Genomic DNA, 11,943 nt, shown 5'->3' with positions numbered 1-11,943 from the left:
AGAAATTATTTTAAACTCTGAGCAATAACATTTGGTTCAGCTAATAAAGCACCGCATCAGTTGTGTTGGTGTGAAGCGTCTTTACCGTTCAGTGTGTGTGTCGAGTCCATGTGTGTGTCGTCCGCTGACTGCGTCCTGTTCACATGAGGAACACACACACACACACACACAGCTGTAGTAAAAACACAGAGTTCAATCAGGCATAAGTCATAAACGCTGTTACTCACTTGCTGGTCGAACTGGTTGATTTGGGTTTTTCACTGGCGCTGTTGAACATCACATTGCTGAATGTGATTGGCTGATCTCTGCTGCGCGTGAACATGTGATTGGCTGATGAGGAGGCGGGGTAATGTCCTGGGCGAATCGGCTTGGCTGAAGGCAAGAAATAAAACCATAAAATGTAATATTATAATTTTATATGCATTTAATAATATTACACATATTACAGTTTTAAAATGTAGTAATATTATATTTATAATACGATACTTGATCCGTTAAATATATTAAATAACAATTAGAATGTTAGAAATACATGTATTATATTAAAAAAATATTGTTATATATTGTAATTTATATTTTAAAATATTGTAATTTAATAAATTATTTAAAATGTAATATTATAAATAAATGTATTATAATAAATGTTATTAAATCTACTTAATGTATTATTTTCCATGTTTAATCATTTTAAAATTGTATTATATTTTTAGTAATTTAATAAGTAATTTATACAATCATAATATTTAGAATATTATTCATTGATAATAAAAGAATTACTAAATATATTCAATGTATTATAATATTCAATAATATCTTTAGTAATTTAATAAATGATTTATACAATGTTAAAATGTAATATTATATTTATAATATATTCACTTATAATATTATTAATATGTTCATACTTAATGTATTATTTAATGTATTATTTTATGTATTATTCTACTTAATGTATTATTTTCCATGTTTAATCTTTTTAAAATTGTATTATATTTTTAGTAATTTAATAAGTAATTTATACAATCATAATATTTAGAATATTATTCATTTATAATAAAAGAATTACTAAATATATTCAATGTATTATAATATTCAATAATATCTTTAGTAATTTAATAAATGATTTATACAATGTTAAAATGTAATATTGTATTTATAATATATTCACTTATAATATTATTAATATGTTCATATATTTTATGCATTATTTATATTTTTTTATATTTAAATATTATATTTATAATAAATTATTAATTTGTAATATTATAAATATGTTATTAAATATATTTTATGCATTGCTTATATATTTGACAGTGATAGTTATAGTTATTACATAGAGAAATGTAATAAGGTGTAATAATGTTATTACATAGAGAAATTTTATAGAATAAAATATAAATGTAAAATATAAACTAAAAAGAAGTGCGCTTGAATGTATTGAATGTGCATAATAAGGCTAATTCAGTGAATAAAACACTTGAGGATCTGAGATTCATCAGGTTCAAGTGTCGCCCCAGTGCATTGTGGGAGAGCACTGACCGATGAGCGCAGCGTGAGTTCTTCTGAAGGGGTTTCTGAGCCTCATGACGTCTCTGATGCGCTCGACCTCCTGCTGGTACCGGCGCCGGTCCTTCATCGCTCCTTCTTTCGCTTCGGTCAGAGCGTTCTCCAGCGCTCGAACACGCTCAGCCGTCGAGCGAAGACGCTTCTCCAGCTTCGGGAGCTCACAGCGCAGGTCTGCGTTATCACCGACCAGCTGAGTGTGTGTGTGTGTGAGACAGAGAGAGAGAGAGAATCATAAAGAATAGGAGATTTTTGTGTGCATTCTCTAATGCAGTGGTTTTCAAACTCTGGGAGGGTCGCGAGTCTTAAAAAATGTGGTGTAAATCAGACAGTTCATCACGATACAATATGATACGATACTCTCGGCCAGCGATACGATATTTGACGATACCTCAAAAATATTCTGCGATACGATTCGATTCAGGGCTATATCCATTGATTTATCGATATTTAGATATTATGTGCCAAGTTTACACAACCAGTTAAAATTTTTTAAACTCACAAATGCAACCAAAATATATAACATTAACTTTTTATTAAACTCTTGAAAACTGCACACCCTCTCCCAATCAGGACATTCACAACAGGAGAGTTTGCACAAACAGATAACTCTCAGATAAGTTCTTAATTTTCTTGTGTAATATCAATCAAACTGCAGCTGGGTTGTTTTAAATAAGTAATAATAACTAAAAAAAATAAAAAAAAAGTAACTTACAAAATTAAAGTTCATTGAAAGTATGTTTTTTTTAAATATGATTTTTTTTTTTAGTAAAAGCAGATAATTCCACATTTCATGTTTCAGAGTTAAACAAAACCAAGTAATTGCTATGCTCGCTGCCTGTCCCCTGAACACACTGTGAAGACACGCGGTCTCTGTAGACACCACAGGATCCACAAACGGCAACAGAAACAAACTGGCCCAGCCTGGACCACGAAACATAACAAAAAGTGTTCCAGCCAATCACTGACAAGAATGATTTGGGGGTGGGGGTGGGGGTGGGGGTGGGGGTGGGGATGGGGGTGGGGGTGGGGGGGTTAGTGCGCGTGCACATGAAGGGTAGGGTGGTGTGGTGGTGTGGTGTGTGGGGGGGGGGGGAGTGAAGGAGAGAGAAGCATGAAGAGGGACGTTAGCTAGAGGAGAGATGTCCTAGACAACGACTACGACTAACGTTAAAATGGTATATTCTTGAGAACATGCCTCCGTTTTGATTGACAGTTAACAAGAAGTGACGTCACCCAACATCGCTTAGAGCAGCTTTAAGAAAAGTACTTAGCAGAATTTTTGTGCCATCTAATGTTTTAAATGAGAATAAAGTCAAATGTGCCTTTATAGCCGCATTTTATATAAGTATTCTTATGCTTGGCTTGACTTGTTTGCATGTAAATGGATGTAAGCCTGTATAGCCTATGGGTCACGTCATTTGAAAAAAAAAATAATAATAATAAATATACGCTCTTAAAAAGTTTGAACACCACTGCCTGCTCTAATGTAACTAGTCAGGTGAAGATTTGTGGCACGTTTCTTTACGGACCTGTTTGTGAACTTTCGTGAGCTGTTCCAGATTGTTCTCAAGGAAGGAGATCTTCTGTTTCTGTGTTGAACATCCACAGCTTTCATCCGAATCCAACTCAGAGCTCTGAAACACACACACACATTCATATAAACCAACTCAGAGCTCTGAAACACACACACACATTCATATAAACCAACTCAGAGCTCTGAAACACACACACACATTTATATAAACCAACTCAGAGCTCTGAAACACACACACACATTCATATAAACCAACTCAGAGCTCTGAAACACACACACACATTTATATAAACCAACTCAGAGCTCTGAAACACACACACACATTCATATAAACCAACTCAGAGCTCTGAAACACACACACACATTCATATAAACCAACTCAGAGCTCTGAAACACACACACATTCATATAAACCAACTCAGAGCTCTGAAACACACACACACATTCATATAAACCAACTCAGAGCTCTGAAACACACACACATTCATATAAACCAACTCAGAGCTCTGAAACACACACACACATTCATATAAACCAACTCAGAGCTCTGAAACACACACACACATTCATATAAACCAACTCAGAGCTCTGAAACACACACACACACACACATTCATATAAACCAACTCAGAGCTCTGAAACACACACACACACACACATTCATATAAACCAACTCAGAGCTCTGAAACACACACATTCATATAATCCAACTTATGTTTAAAAATATTGTTAGTAATTTAAAAACATTTTTTTAAGTATATTTTATGCATTACTTATATTTAATAATATTTTAAATAATTACCATTTAATATTATATTTAGAATATTATATATTTAGAATATGTTGTTAAATGTATTTAATGTGTTACTTTTCATATTTAGTAATTTTGTAAATTATTTAAATATTTAATTTATATATTATTAATGTATGATTAAATATTATTATTGATGTTATTGTAATTATGTATTTTATAGTTATAATTATGCATATTATAATTGTATTATGTATTATAGTATTATAATAGTAATTTATTACATTCATTTTTATAAACACTTTTATGTTAAAATTGTTATAATTTTCTTTCATGGTTTGTGGAATGATATCACAGTAACATTATATATCATCACTAAAATTTATCAAAAATGTATTATACATTTTAATGTGATAATGCATATTTTTGGCTAATAAAATATAAATGTCAGACAGTTGAACATTAACAACTAATAATGACATTATTAACAAATGTTAACAAAGATTAATAAACACTGTAACAAATGTGATACTCATTGTTAATGTTATAGTTAATATATTATAGTATATGTTATAGCATTAACTACTGGAAAATGAGTCGGTGATGGAAAAAATATATTTTAATGCTTTTGCATTCGCCCGAAAAGCTTTTGTGTTGTTTGTGACCGTACTTAAAGCACTGACAAATAATTGTTCCTCCATTCTCATTTTTTCCTTTATGTCCCGTTATGGACTCCATAGGAACGTGTTGTAAAGTTTTATTGTGCTAAAATCAGCCATAATTTAATTTTTCATGACATTTTGCATGAGCTTTGCAGAAACGCACCCGTTTCACTCGAGCCGTGAGATCTTGAACGAACAGCTTCCTCAGATTGTGGAGAGTCTGCAGTTCACGAGCCTTTCAACACAAACATCTCATATATCATAATCATAATCATAATCTTCTTTAGAAACCCTTGTGAAAAAGAAGGGCATTTCAAATCATAAAAGTACACTACCAGTCAAAACTTTTGGATCGGTAAGATTTCTAATGTTTTTAAAAGAAGTCTCTTCTGCTCACCAAGGCCGTGTTTATTTGATTAAAAATACAAACCAAAAATACAGTCAAAATTTTGAAATATTATTCTAATGTAAATCAGCTGTTTTCTATGTGAATATACAGTAAAGTGTAATTTATTCCTGTGATCAAAGCTGAATGTTCAGCATCATTACTCCAGTCTTCAGTGTCACATGATCCTTCAGAAATCACTCTAATATGAGGATTTGATGATCGAGAAACATTTATGATTATTATCAGTGTTGAAAACTGTTTTTTTTTTTTTTTTTTGGGGGGGGGGGGATTATTTGATGAATAGAAAGTTCAAAAGAACAGCATTTATCTGAAATGGAAAGCTTTTGTAACATTAAACACTACGGTTCAAAAGTTTGGGGTCAATAAGAATTTTGATTTAATTTTTTGGGAGAAAGAAATAAAAGAAATCAATACTTTTATATTGACCAAAAGGGACATTTATAATGTAACAAAAGATCCTATTTTAAATAAATGCTGTTTTCTGAACTTTATATTCACCAAAGAATCCTGAAAAATAAAATGCATCATGCTTTTCAACACTGATAATAATCATAAATGTTTCTCGAGCATCAAATCCTCATATCAGAGTGATTTCTGAAGGATCATGTGACACTGAAGACTGGAGTAATGATGCTGAACATTCAGCTTTGATCACAGGAATAAATTACACTTTACTATATATTCACATAGAGAACAGATGACTTACATTAGAATAATATTTCACAATTTTTACTGTATTTATGATCATATAAATGCAGCACTGGTGAGCAGAAGAGACTGCATTTAGTATTTAAACTATTACTACCATTTCCATTTCATTGTAAAAAACATGCAATAAAGTGTCCAAAAACATTACATTCAGTCACACTTGACCATGTTCCTGTTAGTGTAGAATACTAATAATAAAATAATAAAAATAAAAAGTAAAATCAAAAGAATAAAAGTGTAGATACTCACAACGGTCTCCTCCAAACCCTTCATGTCCTGCTTGGTTTGCTCCTGTCGTTCATGAAGATATCTGCAGATAGAGCAGTGTGTGTGAGACGTGATGTCATTCTCTCCGCACTGAAGTGTGTGTGTGTGTGTGTGTGTGTGTGTGTGTGTGTGTGTGTGTGTGTGTGTGTGTGTGTGTGAGATTCACCTGAGCTCCTCCAGCTGTCTGGATTTCTCTCGCTCACGGTTCTTCAAGACGCTGAACTCGACGCTCATCTGATCCAGACGAAGGTTCAGCCTCTGATTATCACTGAAAACACACATATTATACACGTTATTAAAGCTATTTAAGGCATTACTGATCATATTTAAAGATATTTTAGTAATTTAAAAAATAATTTATAAAATTGTAAAATATATTTATGATATAATATATTCATTTATAATATCAAAAGGTTATTACATATATTTTATGCATTACTAATAATATTTTTAAGAATTTATACAATCATAACATTTAATATATATATTTTTATGATAAAATATGTTGTTAAATATATTTAACGTTTTACTTTTCATATTTAGCAATTTAGTAAATTATTTAAATATTAAATGTACATATTATTAAACATATTTAATGTATTATAATTATAATAGTGATATAATAAATTAATTTTTATACATGCTTTAATATTTAAATCTTAATATTTAGTATAATTTTATTTCATGGTTTGTGGAATCATCAATATATCACAGTAACATTATATATCAAGACATTTATTAAAAAAGTATTTTACATTTTATGTGATAATGCATATTTTTGGCTAATAAAATTTAATTGTCAGACTAACGTAAACAGATTCATATACACTGTAAGACAGTAAAAATTGTGAATTGAAATATTATTCCAATGTAAAACAGCTGTTTTCTCTGTGAATACAGTACAGTTACAGTAGAAATGTGATGTTGCTTGTTAATGTTGAAGTTAAAGTGAGTTCTGACTCTTCGAGCTCGTCGATGATCTTCTGTTTGTGGTTGATGTCGTCGCGCAGGCGTCCGAGCGTCTTGTGTTTCGGCTCACGCTGAACCTCTGCTTTCTGAGAACAACACACACACAAATACAGTTATGGGCTAAACAATATATCCAAATTATCCAAATATCGCAAATGTATATATTGCGATATACATATCACAATGGCTTGCAATAACTGAAAAGAAAAGATGAAGAGAAACTCTCTGCTCTCGGCTGAATGACATTTAGTAGCTTTAATAAGAATCGGGATATATTTAATTCATACAGTGAAAACTAAGCAGAGTTTTATTTTTACATTTGATTATTGAGTTTGTGTTGTTAAATAACCCTAATGTAGGATAACCTGAACCCACTGATGTTAACACTTTATAATAACGTTCAGTTGTAAGTCATTTATAAGTGGTTAGTTAATGATGAACTAGTTACATTCATAAATGATTAGCAAGTGATATACTAACATTTTATGTATGTTTTGTAAATTCCGTGACAAGTCGTTTACAAGTGATTAGTAAATGATTAACTAATTATTTACGAAACATGATCAGATCACGTACAGATCAACAGGTCAGGAACAGTGTTCAACACACTGATGTGTAAACGCATGAATAAATCATTTACAACACTTTCGGCATCCCATAATCTAAAGTGTAAACCTTATTGTTTCTTGAAGTGGCAATCTACGAATGATGTGTAACACATTCGTGTTGTAAATGATTTATTCATGCGTTTGCACATCAGTGTGTTGCTCACTGTTCCTGACCTGTACGTGTATACGAGGCATTTACAACACTTTCTGCACACTCTAATTGCTACATACATACAAAAACATATAACATAATTTATTAAACATTTATGAAACGCATATTCATGTTTTGTAAATGATTAGTTAATCATTAACTAATCAATTGTAAATGACTTATAACTTAATCTACAAAACATACATACAATAATTAACATATCACTTATTAATCATTTGTGAACGCATATAGTCATGTTTCATAAATGATTACGGTAGTTAATAATTTACTAATCACTTGTCAACGACTTGTAACGGAATTTACAGAACATACATAAAATGTTAGTATATCACTTGCTAATCATTTATGAATGTTTTGTAAATGATAAGTTCATCATTAACCAACCACTTATAAATGACTTACAACTGAACGTTATTATAAAGTGTTACCGAAACACTTCTGATGTACAGTAAAACACTGATGTTCACTGTCAGAAGTTTAGGGATGTTTTACTGTCAAAAAACAATGTGAAACACATATAGGTTATATAATTTTAAATATATTTTAAAGATAATTTAAGTTTATTTTACTCACTATCGTATTGAATATCGCATTATTTAATGAGTTATCGCATATCGCATCTTTCTTCAATATCGTGCAGCGCTATATAGCGCCATATTAATAAACATCCTCACCGTATAAACTTTAGCAGAATCAATAACTTTCTGCCACATCAGCAATAAATCAAACGCTGACAAACAAAAACTACCTTCACGTTTCCAGACTCGTCCGGGTCTGTGTTCTCCTGACCGCCGTCTGCACACACACACACACACACACACACACACACACACACACACACACACACACACACACACACACACAAGAACTCTGACATCAGTGTTATATCGTGTGACTGTGATGATAATGTAAATTAATAGTAATAAAGTATCAGTTGTGTGACTGCAGAAGCAACACTTATTGTGGGAAATTAATGTTGTTTGTTTAGTTTATAACGCTTATAAATATGAGCCGACATGTAAAATGTTAATTTAAAAAATTCATAATTTAACTAACCAATATGAAGCTCAATACACTGATTGAAGGAGAATATTTTAAGTATTTTAAATATTTTGAGTTAAAACTAAATATAAAATAGTATATAAAAATACATGAAATTTAAAAATAAAACTGTTCAAAATGACAGTAAGATTTGTACCATTTTACTGTTTATTTTATTTTGATTAAACAATTAATTATTTTTCAAAATAAATATATTTATAAAATTTAATATGAATTTGAAATTGAATATAAAAACTATCTATTTAATTAAAATATAAAATAAACGTTTTATATCCACAACTGTTATGAAAATATTAATTTTGTGTACATGGCTTTTCAGTTGTACAAATAAATAATATTTTGAGGAAAAACTATAGTTTTGTTATAAATATAACGACTATCTCTAAGATGGACACAGTGGTATTAACCTTTTGAATCAAACCATTTTCTGCCATCTAGTGGTTTAAATATATTTATGTATGCATGTAATATACAGTATATGTATATAGTGTGTGTGTGTGTGTGTACCTGCGGCCTGTAGTTTAGCGAGCTCTTCACTCAGACAGTCGTAGTTTTCTTCCAGTTGTCTTTTCTTGAGTTCCACATTCTGCATGTATTCAGTCAGAGAGCGGATCTTCGCTTCATGCTGGAACACACACACACAGACACTTTGGCAGTTAAATTATGTTTGCATGTGTACTTGTGAGTGTGTGCGTGAGTGTGTGTAAGTGTGTGTGTGTGTGTGTGTGTGTGTGTGTGTGTTCTGACCTGTGATATGAGCAGTTGACAGGAGCACAGCTCTCTCTCGGTCTCTGTGTGTGTGTGTGTGTGTGTGTGTGTGTGTGTTCTGACCTGTGATATGAGCAGTTGACAGGAGCACAGCTCTCTCTCGGTCTCTGTGTGTGTGTGTGTGTGTGTGTGTGTGTGTGTGTGTGTGTGTTCTGACCTGTGATATGAGCAGTTGACAGGAGCACAGTTCTCTCTCAATCTCTGAGTGTGTGTGTGTGTGTGTGTGTGTGTGTGTGTGTGTGTGTGTGTGTGTGTGTGTGTGTGTTCTGACCTGTGATATGAGCAGTTGGCAGGAGCACAGCTCTCTCTCGGTCTCTCTCTGTGTGTGTGTGTGTGTGTGTGTGTGTGTGTGTGTGTGTGTGTGTGTGTGTGTGTTCTGACCTGTGATATGAGCAGTTGGCAGGAGCACAGCTCTCTCTCGGTCTCTGTGTGTGTGTGTGTGTGTGTGTGTGTGTGTGTGTGTGTGTTCTGACCTGTGATATGAGCAGTTGGCAGGAGCACAGCTCTCTCTCGGTCTCCTCCATCTTGCGATGACAGTCGGACTGTAAACTCTCCAGGTTCCGACAGCGTTTCACCACAGACTTCAGCTCAGACTTCAGTTTACTCACAAACACACGAACCACGGCGTATTCCTCCTCCAACACACACGACACGTCACGCGGCTGAGGGACAGAACTCACCTTTACTTCATACTTCTCAATTTATTACTTTTTTTACTTGTATTTTTTGTTGTTTTTATTATCTTTATATATGTATTATTTAAAAAAATGTATCAAATATAAAAAGTTTTTTTTTAATTCCTGATGTTTTATTTCTATTAAAGGGGTCATATAATGCCATTTTTGTACAAGCTAATATGATTCTTTAGCAGTGTTAATTTCGTTGACGAATAATTTTCGTCATTATTTTCGTCAACGACATTTTTTTTCAGTGACGAAAACGAGACGAAAACTAAATAAAAAACAGTTTTAAATGACGACAACTATGACGAAAATGTATTGACATTTTCGTCAACGAATAAAAACTAGACAAAAATGTTGGGGAGGGACGATTGAGGAAGAGATCCAGTCATAACTGATGCGTTTGTGGTAAAGCGCAGATTTGAATTGTGACGTGCTGATCTACCCGCGGACAGGAGTTGGCATGCGCTTGATTCATGTCTATAGATCGTTAAAAAATGTAAACGTCTGGGAGAACACACACACACATAGGCGCCGATTTATATTTTCCTCCGTGGGTGCTCATGGGAGCACGCCCTTTAAAAAAAAAAAAAAAAAAAAAAAATTGCATTTCAGAACCTTAGGAAATGGACAGCGGCCGACACGAACACTACACACACCTATTTACTTGATAATAAAGCCGTAAAGTAGGCTATCTTTCAACTCAGGACAGCGCCACTTCTCACAAATACAGACAGGATTGGAGATGAAAAGTTTAACTGACACGTAACCGTAAGCCTTTCACAACATTGTTTTCTTCAGTTTTCACTAGCTATTATTTTCTTCAACTCCTCAGCATCCATCTCGACTGCAAGCAGATCGCGCGCGCGGTTATGATGACTTTTTAAAAGTGAAAGTAGGTAGCCTATAGAGACTCCTGGGAGGGCGTGGGCTCAAGGCTCAAATAAAATGATGTGGATTTTAAATTATTTTATTAACTTGAAATACAGGCATATTTTTGTACTTGTGTTCCTAAAAATGTGCATATATTTTTACGTTTGCACGTGATTGTTTTAAACCTGTGTTTAGACCCGTGTTTCCCCCGTGTCCGACCCGACCTGCACCCGTTTGAGTAAAATTTGCGGGTCACCCGTCGGGTACCCGAACCAGTGCAGGACTCTGTCACACAAGTCCACACAGTATAAATTTGATTTGTTGACTCACCATTGTGGTTAATTCTTCAGGAGGAACGTGTCTCTGCGTACAGAGCGGGGTCACTAAAGAGGCGTTTTCATCCGAGAAACGCTGTGATTGGTGGAAAGGATATGGAGCAGGCGACTGACAGCGACATAACCAATCACAGTGTGACAGACGCTTCACATAGCACCAACTGCAATGTTTAATTTTAAATGAATGTAGCCTACTGGCACACGTGGGTGCTCGGTATTTTCCGTGGGTGCTCGAGCCCCGGAGCACCCACGGTATCGGCGCCTATGCACACACACACACACACACACCCGACCCGAAGCGTGCCTGCACAGCTATACAGCGCGCGAGGACTGAACTGAGCTCTCTTTCGCGTCTGAATGGATAAAATACACACAACATTGTCTAAATGTCAGTTTTGGAGAGTATTCACGTAAACACAGTCGGTTATGTCTTTAAAGAATGTACCGTTGTTGTGAGAATAAAGAATGTACCGTTGTGAGAATAGCGGATCATTCATGTGCATCAGTGCCATTGGATCTGCACACTCGTTCTTAAAGTGACAGTGCGTAATACACATAATGCCGTCTGTGCACTTAATC

At 33.7% G+C, this 11,943-nt stretch overlaps 1 protein-coding gene across 1 annotated transcript in view; it reads right to left on the bottom strand.

The window, feature by feature from the left end:
• Positions 1-11,943, bottom strand: part of kif5ab (kinesin family member 5A, b) — a 50,194-nt gene that overhangs the window by 470 nt on the left and 37,781 nt on the right. Inside the window, exons 17-27 of the mRNA XM_081379689.1 lie at positions 9,950-10,138; positions 9,216-9,333; positions 8,395-8,441; positions 6,858-6,952; positions 6,064-6,165; positions 5,880-5,940; positions 4,677-4,748; positions 3,096-3,200; positions 1,540-1,756; positions 228-372; positions 86-135 (exon numbers count right to left, since the gene is read on the bottom strand). Coding sequence (XP_081235815.1) covers positions 86-135; positions 228-372; positions 1,540-1,756; positions 3,096-3,200; positions 4,677-4,748; positions 5,880-5,940; positions 6,064-6,165; positions 6,858-6,952; positions 8,395-8,441; positions 9,216-9,333; positions 9,950-10,138 — 1,201 coding nt within the window. The remainder of the gene's footprint in view (positions 1-85; positions 136-227; positions 373-1,539; positions 1,757-3,095; positions 3,201-4,676; positions 4,749-5,879; positions 5,941-6,063; positions 6,166-6,857; positions 6,953-8,394; positions 8,442-9,215; positions 9,334-9,949; positions 10,139-11,943) is intronic.

Source organism: Scardinius erythrophthalmus (assembly GCF_964197995.2).
Source record: "Scardinius erythrophthalmus genome assembly, chromosome: 12".
Classification (NCBI taxonomy): domain Eukaryota; kingdom Metazoa; phylum Chordata; class Actinopteri; order Cypriniformes; family Leuciscidae; genus Scardinius; species Scardinius erythrophthalmus.
The sequence above is the reverse complement of the archived record's forward strand: the minus strand, read 5'-3'. Positions and strand labels throughout refer to the sequence as shown.